The sequence below is a fragment of the Gopherus evgoodei genome, chromosome 8 (genome assembly GCF_007399415.2).
Source record: "Gopherus evgoodei ecotype Sinaloan lineage chromosome 8, rGopEvg1_v1.p, whole genome shotgun sequence".
NCBI classification, from domain to species: domain Eukaryota; kingdom Metazoa; phylum Chordata; order Testudines; family Testudinidae; genus Gopherus; species Gopherus evgoodei.
In genome coordinates, this window is record NC_044329.1 from 772,148 (window position 1) to 790,458 (window position 18,311).

Sequence of the window (18,311 nt, forward strand, 5' to 3'; positions counted from 1 at the left end):
TCAATATGGCTAGTTTGGAATGTGAGGATGTGACCATACACTTCCCAGTCTATGGCTGGCCTCTGCTGCTTACCTGAAGAACCAGGCCTCACACTGTCACAGTAAGAGAAGGCCATTACACAGACAGACAGTGATTTTTTTATTCTTTCTTTTATATCTCTATAACTGGCTAAGTGATAAGAATACACCTAAATTCTTGAAGTATAGGCCTTTTCAGACAGGCCTGAATATCCACCTGCCAGTCATGTTCGTCTCCCTGCTGCACCCATGCTCCCCAGGAATCCTGGGTGTAGCTCTGCCGGTGGGGCCTGGCTCCCCCACAGCCCAAGCTCTGTGCATTGGGTGATGCCAATCCGAAACCAGGATCCCTTCTTCCTCCATCTGAGTCAGTCTCTAGCAGCTCATCTGCAACGTCCCCTCACTGGGGGCCTTGGGACTGATTTTTGGGTGCTCCCAGCCAGCTTGTCTGAGCTGCATGTGGGGCTCTCAGATGCTTAGCCCCGTCCAACCAGTAGGGAGTGTTGGCCACTCTACAGAAAGGAAGGCAGCTGAAAGGGGGTAGTGGCTTGATCGCCAGAGGGGTATGTGGGACTGGCTTCCCTGGGGTTGTGGAGGGAGAACACAGTGGCTGGCTTATCCTCAGCACAGGGCCCAAAACCACAGGGAACGTGGCTGTGCAGGTACTCTCCTATCTCGGGGGCAGAGAAGGGTCTTGCAGGCAGAGAAAGTGTTTCTCCCTGGGAACCCCCTCCAATAGCCCCAGTCAAATCCTGCTGCTGGACCAGCGCCATCTGGACTGGGAATGGCTGGGGGCTAGTACTGTCTGGCTGAAGGGGGACTTGCCCCTGTGCTGGAAACTGAAGGCACGCTCCTGCTGAGGCCCTAGAAAAGGGAATCTAACCTGTGCCCTGCAGCCTGGATAGCTCAGTGGTGTGAGCACTGGCATGCTAAACCCAGGGTTGTGAATTCAGTCCTTGAGGGGGGTCATTTAGGGAACTGGGGCAAAATCAGTACTTGGTCCTGCTAGTGAAGACAGGGGGCTGGACTCTGTGACCTTGAAGGTTCCTTCCAGTTCTAGGAGATGGGTATATCTCTAGCAGGGGAGGGTGGCTGTGTACCAGGGTTTGCTCTGAATTGGTGCCCTTGTGGATGCTTAGCTGTAACACCCACCTCTGCTATCTGATGTGCTCCAGCCCCTCTCAATGTGCTGGAGCTGGGATTACCTATCTGCAAGCACAGGCTAGGCCTCCATCAGCTGCAGTGCTAGTCAGGATCAGCAAATGAGCTTGAAAAGCAATTCCAGGGCCTGTGCAGGGTGCCCTCATTCTGCCCTCCATTCACTGCCCCCTCTGCCTCCCATCAGCCTTTACGCTCCCCACATCCACTTGCTCTTTAATCCCTCCTGCCCTCAGTGCATCCCCTCCCTCCACAACTGCTGAAGTCTGTGGTTTTACTGTTGCATTTTCTTACATTTAGAAGCTGGTTGTCCACACCCCATTGCTGTGGCAGCCCCATGTGCCGGGGGAAGCGCAGACCCGGCTCCACCAAAGTGCTGTCAGGTACACCAAGGAAACGCTGAAGCTGTGAACAATGGTGCTTAGCTCCTCCTGTGGTGCTGGTGCAGGCATTGGGGCTTGTCAGCCAGGTATTTGGTGTCCCTTTAGTGGCGCCTAGCAGGAGCCACTTGCCCTGCCGTGGCATCTGCTCTGCCAAGCTGTGGCCTATGGGCAGTTGAGTACGAAAGCCAGGGTTTGTTGTAGCACTTTAGCAATTACTGGAGCCATTCTAGTGTTGCTTTCCTCCTCGGCATGTTTGGGCTGCACGTGCTGCAGGCTGGTGTGACAGCAGGGGGCTGGGGCATGTTTAAGGGAGTGGGAGGGGTAAGTTAAATCAGTTTTGCACTGCCAGCTGGAGTGGGCTGTGTTTGTCCCTTTTTCTAGTTGGATTCCAGACACTTGGAATGAACCACAAGCATATTCTCCTAGCCACTGTTCCAGCGTGTGCCCCCTCAGGGTGTTACTAGGCTCCTACTTGGAACCACTGGCTAAAAGCACTGTTCCTAGGTGCTTTAACAAGCCCTATAGCTGCTGCCCTCCCACTACAGAGCACGCTGATGGTGGGGCCATGTCTCTCCCCTCTGTTCCTTAGAAGAAATAGGCACTGTGGGTGGGTCCCAGCCCCACTCCAGGCTGTGATGAAGTAGCTCAGAGAACTGCCTGGGCACACAGGGAACTTCTGTGTGCGGAGGGCAGGGCAGGCAGAGCCCTTTCTCACAGAGTCCCAGCTCCGCCCTTCAGATATTACTGAGAGCTGACACTGGAGTCAGTAGCCAGCTCCAAGGCTGGTTCTGCCGTCCATGAGTTGGGGGTGGGGTTTCCAGTGGGGGGGGGCATCACCAGGCCAGGTCAGAGTAGCTGACAGCCTGTGGAGGAATGGCACCTGCCTGGAGAGAACAGTCTGCCCCCACTGTCACCTGATGATAACCTGGGGTGGACAAGTGCCAGAGGCTGTCCCCTACTTGCTTTGTGCCTCACATGGTGCCCCTCAAGGGGCAGGACCCTGCATGCCTCGGGCACCATGGCATGCCCCTTTTCTGGCTGTTGGCAGGGAGCGCAGTGTTCTTCTCTGACAACTTCACCTGCTGTTGCGTTCCAGTCGCAAGCCATCATTCTGGTTCTGACATCACCTTGGATGCTGGGGTGATGGGTGTGACGTCAGGTGATGCAAAGGATTAGGGCTTCCTGTTTAGGGCTGTAAGCAGCAAAGCTCCTGTTTCCAGGCCTGTGTTATGCCTGAGCTGGGGGGTGGCAGCAGGTTTTCAGTGCTGAAGCCAGAGTTTGAGGGTGTTCCCATGGGAATGGGCTGAGTGACTCCATTATTAGAGCATGGCTTTACCCATGCCAGATGCCCTGTAACTTCACAACAGGTCCTGCCTGCTGAGGTGTGGGTTTTTTGGGGGGGCTCCTGCAAGCAGAGAGATTTTGAGGTGAGCAAGGCTGTGTGGCTACAGCACAGGGAAGGAAGGAGAGTTTGAGGGAGATGTGACTTTTTAATATCATCTCTCATAACTTAGTGTGGTAATGGCAACTCTGGCTCTATGCTGTTGCATTCAAAGTGGAGGTGTGGGACTAGGTGGTTGGTGAGATGCCAGTATTGAAAGGCTGGACAGTTTAATTTAGCTCTGCCAGCAACGTGGGAGCACGTGCAAATCTCCAGGCTCCTCCCAGCCTCGCTGAGCTCTGCCAGGCGGAGGCTGTGCTCTGTGAATTTTAAGAAGCGTTCAAGACCTAATTTTCCAAATTGTTGTTCAGCAGTAATATAGCAAGGGAGAGAGGAAGCGTTTGGGTACCAAATGTGACACCTAGAGCCCCTTTCCATACAGGAAATTACTCGCTATCTGCGGAGAGCAGCACTGGTTTTCTTGGCCTTTTTTTTTTTTTTTTAAGAAATTCCCCAATAAAAACTTTGAAACACAGTTGCAAATTACTCTTTGCCAAGAACTCCTTGTCCTTCATTACACCTACAAGCCCTGGGCTTCCAAGTTGCAGTTACATTTAAAAACAAAAAACTGAAAACTCTTGGAAATGCTTCACTGAGGGACCAGTAACAGAATCGATCCTAGATGGTGCCTATCTGCCAGTGAGCACTTCCCCGTGGGTGACAGCAGCCTACCTCCTCCTGTGTTGACCCAAGTGGTTAGCCCATTCTGTGCGCTGCAGGTCGTTTCCAATGACCAGGAGAGATTGATGATGGCATCAGGTGTTTGTTTACAATGTCCTGTTTCCCTAACACAGGAGGAATCAATCGGGTGTTAGTTTCTTTGCTCATAGTTTAAAGGCTCTTTTAACTAGCATGTGGCCCAAAAGCTCTTGCTCTTACATGGCCATGCTGCCCTTGCTGCTTTTCTGCCTTCTCTCAGCTTCTCTGGGCTTTCTTGCTGTTTCTATCACAGAGACACAAACCTTCACGAAACATAGCCCCTGAAATTTCCTCTGCCTGTGGGTTCAGATCCTGGGTTACATAAAGGAGTTTAATGCTTTTTACAACTATCTTAAATTGTTGGTCCCAGGCTGAGAGAGAGAAGGTTGGTGAGGTAATACCTTTAATTGGACCGACTTCTTTTGGTGGAAGCGACACGCTTGTGAGCCGCACAGAGCTTTTCTCAGGTCTGGCTTTCTCCAGCCCTGAGGAAGAGTGCTGTGAAATTTGAAAGCTTGTCCCCTCCATCACCAGAAGCTAGTCCAGTAAATGCTATTCACCTGTCTCAGCTATCTTTAATGAAGGGTGCTGGTTACACCCCCTGTTTTTAAACACGTTTAACCAAACCCATAACAGCCATCACCTCAAGGGATCGGTCTCCACATCATGCTGCAGTCAGAAATGCCTGTCTCCACTTTCTCCCTCTCGTTGGAGGGAAGTCTGGCAAGATCTTGCCAATGTGGCATGTGTGTTTCACATCAACTGGCAGGGTGGCACAGGATCCCCTCTGGCTGGTGAAACAATACAGTTATGGAATGGGTGCATAGACCATCGTGTTCACGTTTCAGCAATGTGCATTCCTGGAGCACACACCACCACACCGATGTTCACAGCAGATGCTTTTCCCAAGACAGAGAATGGGAGTTGGACCCCCCCCACACACACACACAGACCCTAGATGACTCATTTGAATGTGGGAATGTCCTGAGGTGGATCTGCTTGATTCAGCCACAAACAGGAAGTGTCATCTGTTCTGTTCCAGGGGCCTAGGCCTTCAGTCTTTGGAAGATGCATTTCTCCTTCCTTGGATGAAGGGCCTGTATTACATGTTTCCCCCAATATCTCTGATTCTAAAAGTGAGGAACAAGATCAGGCAAGACAAATCCAGGGTTGTCCCAATAGTCCCTGCATGGCTGAGGGAAGCCTGTATCCTGATTTGTTTTGATTGTCTCCTTGTCCAGCAGTCAGTCTTCCATGCTGCCCTCATCTTCTCTCTCAAGATGTGGGCTGAGCACCTCATCCCAGCCTAAAGAGTCTAGACCTGGCTAGCTCCTTAAGTATTTTAAACAGTCTGTAATGTGTCCTTTCCCTAGTTTGGCTTGCATTCTCCCCTTGTCGTCATTTAGGGCAACCAGGTACTCAGGACAAGTAACCTTTTTAGTGAGGACTGAAATCAAAATAGGCATTAAATGCTGCAGACTTCCTAAAGTTATCTGTTATAGTTCTTCTCCACTGAGTAAAGGACACGTGCTTTATCTTTCTCTTGCTCCTAATGTAGTTAAATAACCTCTTCTTATTGCCTTCTGTGTTCTTGGCTAGGTGTAACTCATTTTGTACCTTTAGCCTTTCTGATTTTTCCCCCAATGTGCTTCTACTAGTCTTTGGTGCTCCTCCTTAGCAATTTGCCCATGTTTCCACATTTTGTAGGATTTCTTTTTGCTTTTCAGGCCATCAAAGAGCTACTGGGGGTGCTGTATTGGCCTATGTTTCTTTTGCATCGCAATTAGTGGCAGTTGTGCATTTAATAATGATGATTCCCTGTTTACAATTATATGTTGAGACCTTTCAGTTAGATGACTATATCATCTGCTTCCCCCTCCACTATAGACCAGCAGAATGTATTGAATACGTCTTTACTGCATCATTATTGACAATTCTACCATGCACCAATCCCAGTGTTCGGATTTTCATCATTTTGTTCCTAATATACTTTACAAACTCCTTATTGACCGTAACGCTGCTGGCCTTAGATTTTTGCCTTGTGTCCTTTTGATTCTCTTCTCAACTTCCTGCAGTTCCTAGCATCCGATCTGTATTCATTACCCTCCACTTCCCCTTTCTCCCCACTGTTAGAGATTGGGGGTTGTTTCTATAGCTGCTTTCACCTTCCCTATAAACCAGATTTTTTTTTCTCTCTTTCTTTCTCAGTTGAGACTTTTTTGGTTTTTACGCATCTGGTGAAATCTAATCCCATCCAAATCTGCTTAGAGTCACATCCCGTATTCCCCCCCCCCACCCCGGGCTGATTTATTTTCAACCACCATGGAGGGGCTTTTTTACCCAAGCCCCTGAGAAATGCCTGTTGTCTTTTATGAAATATGCTGGTTAACACGGACCCTTCCCTTTGTATTTTACTGTGGAACTCATTACTGTCAAACTCTTCCAGCCACAGGAGGACGCCGCTCAATTGCCTCCCTTTCCCTCTGATACAGCCCTACTACTCACATGTTGGCACCTGGATGCCCTGGTGCATGGTGCCTTGCTTTAGCTAGATGGCAAAGTCCCTGAGTCCATTTCTTCTTGATGCATTCTGGGAACAAGGCTGTCTTTAAGGTATTCAGAACTGAGCAGCCCACTCTGCCTTCTCGGAGTGCACCGTGGCTGTAATACCTCCCATAGTCATACCTGCTGTAGCAGGGGAGATGTGGCTGCCTGGGGCAGAGGCCATTGCTCTGCCCATAAAGCCACCTGCAGCCCCTAGCCTGGTGTGGCTGTATCTTGCTCCAGCGCTGTGGGGTCAGGGGAGATGTGCTTTGACCCTTGCGTATGTGGGTTCTAAGCTGGAATGTCTTCTCTTTCCAGAGTTTGCAAGAGCAGCACCTGCATGGCAGGTGTCCTGGCAGAGCTTGCACTGGGCTAGCCCCATTCCTTTGGCTGCGGCTGGGAGTGGGGGAAACAGGCCACCCACGGGAAGGCTCAGGAGGCTGGTGCTGCTTGCAGCCTGATGTGTCTTGCTTAGGTGGTACTGGGTCTGGCTGGGGAGGGGATGGACCCTCTGCCTGCTGCTAGCTGGTGCTGGTACTCTGCAGGGTCCTGTCCCTTCAGAGCCTCTTGCTGCTCTGCTCAGTCCCTGGCTGCCACAGCTGCACTGCACATGCCTGAGAACGGCAAGCGCCGTTTGTTAGCTTGGGAACCGTTGCCATGGGAACAGGCAAAGGTAGTGCTTTCTCGCCAGGAAAAGGAGCATCTGTTAAAATCCCAGGAATTTTCTCTGCTGCAGCCTGAAGAACCAAATCCCCCAGTCCTGCAGGAGGGGCCCTGCCCCCTCGCGGCCACCTTCCCCAAAGCTGTCCAGCCCAAATGGAGTCTCTGCGTGCCCTCAGGGGCTACGCGCCCCACTGTGGCTGGCAGCTGAGACGATGCCAAGCCGTGGCTGGGGCTGGTTCTCCACCCCGTCTCTGGCTCCTTGGGAAAAGCCACGTGGGTTCGATCTGGGAGCAGGGCTGCCCCGGCATCAGCCCCTTGCAGGCTGCTGCCTGGCTGAGAGGAGCAGGGGTGCCTAGCCAATGGGTTTGGGCAGCCTGAGTGTTCATGGCTGAGCTGAGCACTAGGAGCAGCGGGCAGGAGCCTGGGCTAGTGGACTGCAGGCCTGTACGTGAGCTAGTCCCAGTGGGGTGGTGCTGGGGAGACCCAGGCTCCTACAGCTGCTGAATCCCTGCTAGCCATCCCTGTAAAACCTGGAGCACGGGGCATATATCAGAGCTAGCAGGCTCTAAGCTGCATCAGCAGAGGGAGGACAGGGTTTTCCTCACCTCCAGGGCCCAGAGCCTGGGCTGAGCTAACCGGGTGCAGGGGGCTGGACCCTAGGCCAGGGGTGGCTTGGGCCAGTTCAGCTAGAACAGTGAGCATGTGACTCCTCCAAGGCTGGCCTGGGCACGCAGAGTGGTTCTGCCTTCACATACCCGCTGCACCCCCCTTTCCCTTCCATAAACGAGGGAGGCAACATAGCAAAGCAGTTTTAAGGGGTGAATGATGCTCTCAGCTGTTGCTAGGATAACAGCTCCTCCCCAACCAACTGTGTGCCTGGCAGCAGCTTTTTGACTCTTTCCACCCTCCACTTTCTGGGCGTATTTGGGGGAGTTGGAGTCTGTGCTGCCGCTCTGCCTTGCAATGATGGGTGTGTTCTTGGCCTGGCCCTGGAGGGTTCTGGCCAGCTCTAGCCCTGGTCTCTTGCCCACCAGCCCAGAGCAGCCTTGGAGTAGGTGAATAACCCTGCCTGGAACAGAGGCAGTGAGTTCCTCCCACCTTGCATCACTGCTGGCTGGGCCATGCCACAGCTCCAGGAAAACTGCGCTTGCTGGCAGCCTTGCAACTGGGCCAGGCTGAGCTCCAGCATGGGAGACCGCTCTGAGATTCCATCTCAGCAGCCAAATTCCCCATTCTAGTGAGCAAGGGCCAGAGCAGTGCTGTGGGAGGAGGGCCCTGCTTGGGCTGGTGGTTTCAGAGCAGTGGAGCTGCTGTTGCAGAGAGAGCTGGCTGCAGAAGCTAGGCAGTCAGGACTGAGCCTACCTGCTGCTGGCAATGGGCCCCGTGTCCCCCTGACTTGAGCCAGGCTCTCTTCAGGGGAAGGGGAAATCCAGCTGTGGCCGGGGCATGTGCCAATCCAGTAAGCTGCTCTCCCACTGCCCAGGCCCTGGAAGTGGCAGCGTGAGTCCCATTCCAGGGGGCAAGGCCTGGTTCACAAAGGAGCTGAGTCACAGGAAGGGCTCTCCTGCCCCCCCAATAATGCCTCTGCCAATACCCATCCATGGGACCTGCGCCTCCCCTCTGGCCTGAGGAAGAGAGAGTCAGGCACTCACCATTGTCCCAAGTGCCTCCAGCCCCTTGCCCTGCATGACCTGTCCCATGCCCCTGCCCTCAGAAATATTCTAATGGTTCCTGTAAGTCCCAGAACCAGCCAGAGAGTCTGCCTGGAGAGACACCACAGTAACTGCTGGGACATGACCCCAGGCAGCTCCCTGGCCCGGGAGCAGAGGGCAGGGAGGGCAGCCACCTGCAGTACAACATGGCAGAAGCCCAGGCCAATGCAATTTGGAGCAGAAGGTCCTGGAGGGAACAGCATGGAGGGGACAGCCAGTCACCCTGGGAGGACCGGGTCAGTTCGTGGCCCTTCCTGAGCAACCATGGAACTTACACTACAGCTCCTGGGTTGACTTGGGGCCAGACGCTCTGGCCTGGCAAGGAGAGGGCGGGGGGGGGCGGGGGGTAGCTTACTGACAGGCCAACAGACATGGGAGTAGCAAGGGGCTGATGTAGGAAGGGAACAGCCAGGCAGCTGTAATGGCTTGGGGCTGGAGGGCTCTGCCCCTGGGGTGGTTAAATGCTCTGGCCTGAGTCCAAGGAAGCCTGGGACTGGGAGCCTCAGCCAGCTGACTGTGATTTAGCGGGGGGCTTGTGGGGCAGTCTCCATGGCTGACACGGGGGCAGCTGGCAGAGAGATGAGGCCTCCTGGAGAACACCCCTGCTGCAGGGCAGCCCTGCACCACAGCTGGTCCCCAATGGGGTTGGACCGAGAGGGTCACACACAGGCAGCAAGGGCACAAGGTGGGGCTGCTTGAGCCAGCCCCAGCACGGGGAGACCAAGCTGGCCCCACTCCGGCCCTGGGCCAGCGCAAGCATCTCAGCACACAGGCTCCGGCTCACGGGCTGGGCATGTGTCAGGCAGTGCCAAGCCGCTGGGCCCGTTTGCTGGTGAGTGCCAGCCCCTGTGCCTGGATAGCCGCAGGCTGGGCAGTGGGACCTCACCAGCTGGCAGGAGATCTCATAGGCTCTCTGGGGCGAGCCCCCTTCCCAATCTCTGCTCCCCAACTCCCCGAGCCCCCTCTACCACCATCCATGCAGGCCATCTCTGCCGCCTTGCCCCGGGGGTGAGGCATCTCTCTTGCCTGGGGCTAACGTCTCTGGAATGCGAGTCCCACGGGGGCCAGCGGCTGTTTAAATGTCCGGGCGCTGACTGGCCTGTCCCTGCTCACTCCCAGGGCTCTGTCAGAGAACGACACATTCAATTACGTGGCAGCGTTGTGTGTGTCCCCCGTGCTGTCACCATGACAACAGCGCAGAGTGGCTGCCAGGTGCAGTGTTCCTGCCATGGGCCCCCTGGGCAGCGCTGCAGTCCGGATTGGCAGCTGTCAGTCTGCGGCAAGCACGGGGGGGGGGGCAGCAGCAGGCTCTGCCCCATGCCCCCCCAGCCCCGCCCCGGCCAGCCTTGCCCAGGCAGCAAAGTAGCTGCTGAGAGACAGCTCAATACTGGGTGGCACCCCAGTGCCAGCTCCCGACACCCACCCCGGAGCCTCGCCTCACCTGGCATCACATCTATGCCACACATGGGCAGTGCATCCTCATGGCACATCCCTCCCCCGCCCCCAGGTGACTCGTCTGGCCTCACTCTAGGCCAAGCCCTGGCCTGCCCCTCCCTGGAGCCTCTTAGGGGGCCAGAGTTTCCCCTTAATCCACTGGGCAGGAACCTCTGTGCCCCAGAGCCCTGCTCTCAAGCCGCGCGGGTGAGGGCTGGGCTTGGACACAGTAGGGGGCAAATAATGGAAGGGAGGGGGTGGCAGGACACTTGGGGTCTCTCCCCGGTTGGGGGGGGGGGGCTGGGCGCCCGGACTCCTGGGTTCTCTTCTCGGCTCTGGGAAAAGAGGGGTGGCGCGGGGGCGAGGGAGGGGGCGCTGAGAGCCCGGATTCCTGGGGTCTTTCCCGGCTCTGGGAGAGCAGTGGGGGAGGCTGGGAACCCGGACTCCTGGGTTCGCTCTCCAGCAGCGCGGGTGAGGGTCCCTGGAACCGGCGGGCAGTGCCAGGTTGGGGATCCCGGGCCGGTTCCGGGGGGGGGGGGGGCGCAGGCGCAGCCGGTCCCACCCCCGGCCGCGGGGGGCGGCCGGGGGAGGGGCCAGCGGCGGGCGGGGCCCGGCGAGCGCCGAACAGAGCCGGGCAGAGCCGGGGAGCGCTCGGCAGACAAAGGGGCCCGGGGCCGCCTCCACGGCGGGGCGCGGGGCAGCGGCCGCCCGGCGGGGCCTGGCCTGAGTGCGGCGCTCCACGTGCGCGATCGCCCGGCGGGATCGGGGCCGCCCGACGCTGAGACTCGGCGCATCCGGTAACTGGGGTGCGGGGGGGGGGCTGAGCGCGCGCCCGGCTACGGAGGCGGGGGGGGGGGAGCCGGCCCCGCGCGTGCCCGGCTGGGTGCGGGCGCGCGGGTCCCTGAGCTGCGCGGAGGCCGCACGTGCACGAGCCGGGGGCGAGCGGGGCTGGGACACAGACCCCCCCTCCCCGGCCCGGCCACGTGCTCCGCTCCCGGGGGGCTGCAGTCGGGCCCTGGGGTCCCGCAGCCCGGGCCTGATCCGGCCCGCGCCCAGCAGGACCCGCGGCGGCTCCGCACCGCAGCCCCCGAGCCTCCAGGGAGCCAGCCCTCCCCCCCTCCTAATCCTGGGGCACCACCAGCCCCCAGAGCCTCCAGGGAGCCTGCCCCCCCGACCACGCCGAGCCCCAGGGTGCCAGCCCTCCCCTGCAGTGCCCCCCTTCCCGCTTCCTTTGGCCTTGCAGGTGCCTGGGTCAGTTTCGGGCTGTGCTGGACCCCATGCCCAGGCGCTGGTTCGAGGCTCTGTTGCCTGCACTGGCACTGCCCTTGCCCCAGTGCACCACGTGCCCAGTGCACATGGTCATTTCGAGCCCAGCCCTTCTTCAGCGTGGTCATGGCTTTCCCCTGACTTCCAGCCCCACCCCACGCGCCCCGGGAAGGAGCCTGCTTGGGCTGCAGGCAGGGTATGAGGTTTAGGCCCTGTCCTGGAGCCAGCTTTGCCCATTGCTAACCAGGGCTGGTTGCATGCTGCTACTTGTGTGCCCCAAGGGTGCCGGCTCCAGGCGGGGGAGTCCAGGCAGGGGACGCCTCTTGGAATGGCTTTAGGTGCAGTTAAACCTCCCCCATGCTGGTGCCGTGGAGGCATTGGCCTAGCTGGGCAGGTGCTGCTGCTTGGCCCTGGAGGGGGATTGCGGCTGGGCCCTGGAGGGGGGCAGGATGAACACTCCGGAGTGTAGGATAGCTCCCTGCCCCTACTTTCTGGCCAGCACCTAACAACCTGTTAGGGCCAACACTGCTCCAAGTCGGGGCCTCCTATGGCCACATCTGTGCCTGGTGCCAGAGATCTCCCTTGAGCTCAGAGCCCAGCTGGGCTCTGACACACTCCAGTGTGCGTTTGCTGGCAGGGGATGTTCCCTCTAGAAACACAGGAAAGATCCACAGGCCCTGGGAGGTTTCCCCCTCAGCAGCTTTCCTTGCACCTTGAATGGAATCTCTTTCTTGCCCTGGGGTTGGCCCAAGATGCTAGCTAGAAAGTATCTGGCCCAGTCTCGCAGTCACGCTCCTGGGATCAGGGCAGGTTCTGGCTTGGTGATGGCTGACTGTGTTAGAGGAGGGTCTGCTGCAGCTTTGCAGCCAGTGAGCCCCTCGTCCTGTGCAAGGAGCTGCAGCCATGGGGCTTGTGCTGTTTTTGAGGTGCTCTCCCCGGGGCTGGCTGGTCTAGAACCTCACATGGTTTGGGGGGAGGTTCCTTCCTCCATTGCTAGGGGGGCTGCAGTGCTTGAGCCTGGGGAGTGGATTGCTCTGGTCAGTCTTGCTGCCCGAGTGGACTGTTAGAACCAGCTGTGCTGAGTTCCAGCAGCACACAGAGCGGAGAATTTCCTCACCTGCTAGCGGCGCTAGAGCAGAGAAAGGGGCCAGTCTGACTGTGAAGCCCCTCAGTGTCCCTGCCTGCAGCACGCAAGGGTTCATCATTGACTGTATTTGAAACACAAACACCCTGACTTCTACTGATTTTTGTTCAGCTTCCTGACAGTGGATCTAGTTCTGCCTTTGTCTCAGAGTAAAGTTCCCTCTCCCATCAAGTCTTTCTGCCATGTGGGAACTCTGACTGTGATCTAGTCACCTCTTGACTTCCCCTGGTAAACTAAACAATTGATCCTCCAGCTCTCGCTGTCGGGCAGGTTTGCCAGACGGGCTCATGCTCTTTGGCACCTTTCCAAGTGTTCTCAGCATCCTGTTGGAAGTGTGGCACCCAGAACTGGACACGCGTCTAGTAACAGTCTCACTGTGGCTGTGTACAGAGGTGACACTGCCTCCCTTGTCCTGCAGAGAGTTACTGGTTAGAGAATATTTCATAAGTTTCATGGATTTCAGTCAGCAGGGCCTGAGGAAGTTCATCCAAGGGTACTAAGGAACTAGCTGTCCCCATCTCAGAACCATTAGCAATTAATTGCCTTGGAGAATTCCGAGGACTGGAGAAAGGCAGACGGGAACAAAGAGGACCCAGGAAATTATAGACCACTGAGCCTGACTTCAGTACCTGGAAAGATACTGGAACAATTGATTAAACCATCCATTTGTGAGCACCTAGAGGATGACAGGTTATAAGGAACAGCCAGTGTGGATTTGTCAAGAACAAATCATGTCAAACCAACCTCATCTTCTTCTTTGACGGGGTCACTGGACCAGCGGATGGGGGGGAGCTGTAGACGTGATACCTTGATTTTAGCAAGGCTTGTGACACAGTCCCACCTGACATTCTCATGAGCAAACCAGGGCAATGCAGGCTAGATGGAATTGCTAGAAGGTGGCTGCACAACTGGCTGAACAGTCGGACTCACTGAGGAGTTATCAGTGGTTCGCTATCAAACTGGGAGGACGGAGCTGGTGCAGGCATCAGTCCTGAGTCTGGTGCTAGTCACTGTTTTCGTTCATAACTTGGGTAATGGAGTGGAGAGAGTGCTTATAACATCCACACCCAGCTGGGAGAGGCTGCAAGCACTCTGGAGGACAGGATTAGAGTTCAAAACAACCTTGACAAATTAAAGAATTGGTCTGAAATCAATAAGATTAAATTAAATAAAGACAAGTGCAAAGTACTACATTTAGGAAGGAAAAATCAAATGCCCAGCTACAAAAGAGGGAATAACTGGTGGTGAAAGCTCTGCTGAAAAGGGCTGAGGTTACAGTGGATCGCAAATTGAACATGAGTGAACAATATGATGCAGTTGCAAAAAAAAGGCTGTCATCCTCCTGGGAGTGTATTCATAGAAATGCCATATGGAAGAGAAAGGAGGTAACTGCTCAGCACTGGTGAGGCCCCAGCTGGAGTGCCGTGTCCCGCTCTGGGTGCCGGCCGTTAGGGAAGATGTGGCTCAGTAGGAGGGAGTCCAGAAGAGAGCAATAAAAAAGAGCCAAGGTTTAGACACCCTGCCCTGTGAGGAAGGGTTAAACACTGGGCGTTTAGTCTGGAGAAAAGAACCTGGCCGAGGGGTGGGTACCTGATAAGTTTCCAGTTCTGGGAAGGGCTGTTCTAAAGAGGACTGAGTGGTTGTTCTCCATGTCACTGAAGGCAGGACAAGAAGTGATGGGCTTCATCTGCAGCCTGGGAGATTGAGGTTGGATATTAGGAAAACTTCTTAACTCTCAGAGTGGTTAATCTGTGGCCCAGGCATCCGGGGAGGTTGTGAAATCCCCATCGTTGGAGGGTTTTAAGAGCAGGTTGGACAAACACCTGCAAGGGAGGGTCCAGCTTTTCTTAGTCCTGCTTCAGTGCAGGGGGCTGGGCGCGGTGACACATCAAGGTGGTTACAGCCCTTCGTTTCTGTAACGTGGGGATTACTTGCTCATACAGCCAAGGATCATGTTCGCCCTCCTAGTGAGAGCATTCTGCTGGGTGTGCACCTTGGGCAGGCTTGTCCGGACCCCAGGTCCTGGGCTGCATCACTGCTTTCCAAGGTGCTGTTCCCCAGCCTGGGAGTGCGGCCTGTGCTCTGGGTTCCAGGCATGGAGCTGAGCCCACTTTACCGTGTGATGCGGCTCACTCTGCAGAACTGACCTGGCAGCAGCTACCACGCCAACAATTTTTGTCCTCTGCAAACTTAGAGCAACCGCGGAGGATGATACTGACCAGCCTTTGGCTAAAACCAGACCCCTGTGGGACCCCTCTAGAAACAAGATGTATGTAAAGGGCAGGCTGCCTTCTCACTGCCCACTTATGGCCAGGGGTGGCTCTGCAGCACCCAGCCTCAGTTTCCCCTTCACAGGTTCCCAGGAATGCTCCATGGAGGCTTACATGCAATACCAACCCGCTTCCTTGGGGACTGGTTCATTAACATAAAGCAAACCCAAAGGCAAGTCTCTGCTCCACCAGCCTCTCACGGGGCACAGCACCTCCTCCCGGAGCTCTGGCAGCTCCCAGCCTCTCCATTCGGCCCAATTTTCAGCCCTTCCCAGGTTCTGCTTGCTCTGTCCCTGTGAGCGCAGGGGTTGCACAGGCCTCCTTACGGGGCCTGTTTTTCAGTTTCCCCAGCTGTGTCCTTCAGGTGCCTTTTCAGCAGCTCTCGGTCATTCTTCCCCTTCCCTCCCTGGGATGGGGAGTCCACAGAGAGCACTCCTCCCCTGCTGGTGGCTGCCCTTTAGGGGCCAGGGTCTTCCCGTAAACCCATTCGGGCACCAAGTAATCAGTCATGGGTGCGCCAGCCCCTCCCCCGCCTTAAAGGGGCTGGTTGCCCTGGGACAGCCTCTGGGGACGAAAATACCCCATTGATAATTGCTTTGGGAATCTGTCAGCCAGTTTCTAGTCCATGTAATCTGTGCTTCGTTAAAAACTGGCACTATACAAACCCAATCAGTGAATCTAGTTGCAATGTAACGAGGCCTGCGGGGCTACCACTGAATGCCTCTCGGAAATCTAACCGCCATGTCACGTTACCTTTACTAACTGTGGTTGTAAACTCAAAACAATGCCCAGTGTGTTTGACGAGACCCGTTTTCTGTGAAATCAGATGGATTGGCATTAGTTATGCTGCTCGCCTCTTTGTTCTTTACTGATTGATCCTGGGCAAAATCATAGAAAATCTGCTCCAGGATCAATGTCAGACTAATTGGCCTATAGGTACCTGGCTCATCCCACTTACCCTTGTAGAATATTGGCACAACAGACGCTTTTTTCCCCTTCTCTGAGACTTACCCGTTGTCCAAGAATTATGAGATCTTACCAATTAGTCAGCCGCTCCTCAGCCTATTCTTTTACAACTCTTGAGTGCAAATTATCCTTTCTTGTCCCTTTAGAAATGTTTCACTGCAGCAGTGGCTGCTGCTGTCTGGCCTGGTCAGGACCAGGCTGCCAGGCCCTGTGGCATCATGGTGAATCCTGGGGTCCAAGGAAACTCTCTAACCCAGCTCCTTCCAGTTCCCTGGCTCCGTCGGTGACCTGTGAGCAGCAGAAGGGGGGTGGAGCTCACCCCATCCCCAAGCAGACAGGATCCAGGGCTGCCAGCTACAAGCAGTGCCTTCCATTTCCAGAATCTTTCAGCTAGTTGCCATGCCAACCCCAGCCCTTCCTGGGAGGCTGGCAAGCCCGGTGCCCCCCTTCCCTTCCAATTCCCTTAGACCAGGCTCTGCTGGCTTCTGCAGACGGCTCCATAGCCCAGGCTGAGCTGGCCTTGATGTCTGGGGCAGGGCAGGGGGCAGGCATGGCACCCTGGCTATGCACACAGGAATGCAGCCCTTTGGGGAAGGGGGCCTGGGCTAATGGGTGGGGGTTGGTAGGGGGCGGGACCCAGCCAGAGGGAAGCCACATGGCTGTAGCCGGGAGCCGGCCTGGCCACCCTGAGCTGGGTCACTGGGAAGCAAGATGTGCCCGCCATGCTCAGGTCTGTCTGTCTGTCTGTCTGTCTGTCTGCAGGGGGTGCCGCCGGCTGCTTGGCACAGCGATGGGAAGGAGCTGGCCTGGGTGCCCTTGGTTTGGATGGGGCTACCCAGCCTGGCCTGCGGCTCTGCAGATCCCTGTGGTGGATGAGCCCCTCCGAAGTGCCCACCCCCCCAGTCGTCCCTGCCTGGTGCCTGGGGAGCAGGGCAGGCCCTGACCCTCGCCCCTGAGTGCCCCCACCCCATGGACCTCGCCCCCCCGGCTCTGCCTCCCATCCATCCCTAGCGCTTGGAGCGGGCGCCATGGCAACAGCTGCAGGCCGCGCGGGGGCAGCCCTGAGCGAGTGACAAGCCGCCGGCACTGGCACCTGGGCACAGGCGATGGGCAGCGGGAGTGTGGTGCTCTGGGCCCTGCCTGCCTGCAGCTGAGGGGAACCCCCGGCCCCCAGCCCAGCCACCATGGTGATGTCCCAGGGCACCTACACCTTCCTCACCTGCTTCGCCGGCTTCTGGCTCATCTGGGGCCTCATCGTGCTGCTCTGCTGCTTCTGCAGCTACCTGCGACGCCGCGTGAAGTGCCAGCAGGAGGAGCGGCTGCGGGAGCAGAACCTGCGCGCGCTGGAGATGGAGCCGCTGCACTATGAGGGCTACTCAGGCAGCCCCCCCGGCATGGCCATGGCCACCCCCCCCCGGCTGCGCATGGAGCCACGCCAGCCCCCCGGCCTGCCCCCCCAGCCCTGGAGCTACCGGCACGGTGAGTGACCCACGGTGCCAGTCCCTAGGCCCGGCCCATCGCCGCCAGGGCTTTCCCAAGGCAGGGAGCCTGCGGCAGGGCTGGCCACTCAGCCTCCCCCCTGCTGCCCCCGGCCGTGCTCAGTCCCAGAGCAAAGTGCCCTAGGGAGCCTGACCCCCCGGGCTGGCTGGGGCCTGCACTCCTCATGGAGGCTGTGGTCCAGGCCCCATCTACACATGGAAGTGGGCGAGCCTGGTGTGGCCCCTCACTCAGTGTGTGTCTGCTCCTTGCCTTGCAGAGTTGGACCTGTCCAAGCCCCCATGCTACGAGGAGGCGCTGCTCATGGCTGAGCCGCCACCGCCATACAGCGAGGTGCTCATGGACACGCGGGGGCTGTACCGCAAGATCAACGCCCCCTTCCTGAGCCACGAGCACCCCGAGAAACAGGAGCAGCCACCCAGCTACAAGCCCCTCTTCCTGGACCGAGCTTACGGCGCAGCCCTGCATGTGCCCAACTCTGCCAGCCAGGGCCCCGCCTTCTATCTGGAGGCTGAGCGTGCCCAGCGCATGTTCCCCAGCTGGATGGACTCGGAGCTCAGTAGCAGGGACACGTATGAACCTGGGGCCTGGCACCTCCCTGTCTCCATGCCCTTGTTTGGCAGGACTACGGCGGTTTAGGGGCCTGCTGGGCAGAGTGCCACACTAGAGCCTGCATGGACTGGGGCTGCAGCAGAGCCTGCCTGAGCCCTGGTGCTCTCACTGGTGCAGCTGGGCTCAAGCCGCCCGTTCCCCTTGGGAGCCGGCCCTGGGCCCCACCTCAGGGCTAGCGCAAACCCTGGCTGGACAATGTGACGTGCTACCTGCTGCAGCCAGTGTGTGAGGGGCTGGTCCCCATCTTACCCTGTGGCTCCCTGCAGGCCCCCTTGGTGCTGACTGGGGCTCCAAGCAGGCCCTGCACTGGGCTCTTTCCTAGTTTGTTTGTTACAGTTCGAGAATAAAAGTTTGTGGCATCAGATTCATTCCAAGCAGAGCCAGGCTGTCTGGGTGGGGGGGACTGGGGGCAGGCTCCACCGTGCCCTCCACAATGGGGCCTGGAGTATCCCGCTCAGCAGGTGAGCACAGCCCCCCAGGACCCACTCTCCCCGTGTGGTGCTC

General features: G+C 57.1%; 1 protein-coding gene across 1 annotated transcript; it reads left to right on the plus strand.

Moving 5' to 3' along the window:
- Positions 1-10,784: 10,784 nt before the first annotated feature.
- PRR7 (proline rich 7, synaptic) lies at positions 10,785-18,157 on the plus strand. The gene is made up of 3 exons (XM_030573855.1): positions 10,785-10,849; positions 16,461-17,177; positions 17,455-18,157. The coding sequence occupies exons 2-3, from the start codon at positions 16,883-16,885 to the stop codon at positions 17,832-17,834; spliced, it is 675 nt and encodes a 224-aa protein (XP_030429715.1). The 5' UTR covers positions 10,785-10,849; positions 16,461-16,882; the 3' UTR covers positions 17,835-18,157.
- The last annotated feature ends 154 nt before the right edge of the window (positions 18,158-18,311 follow it).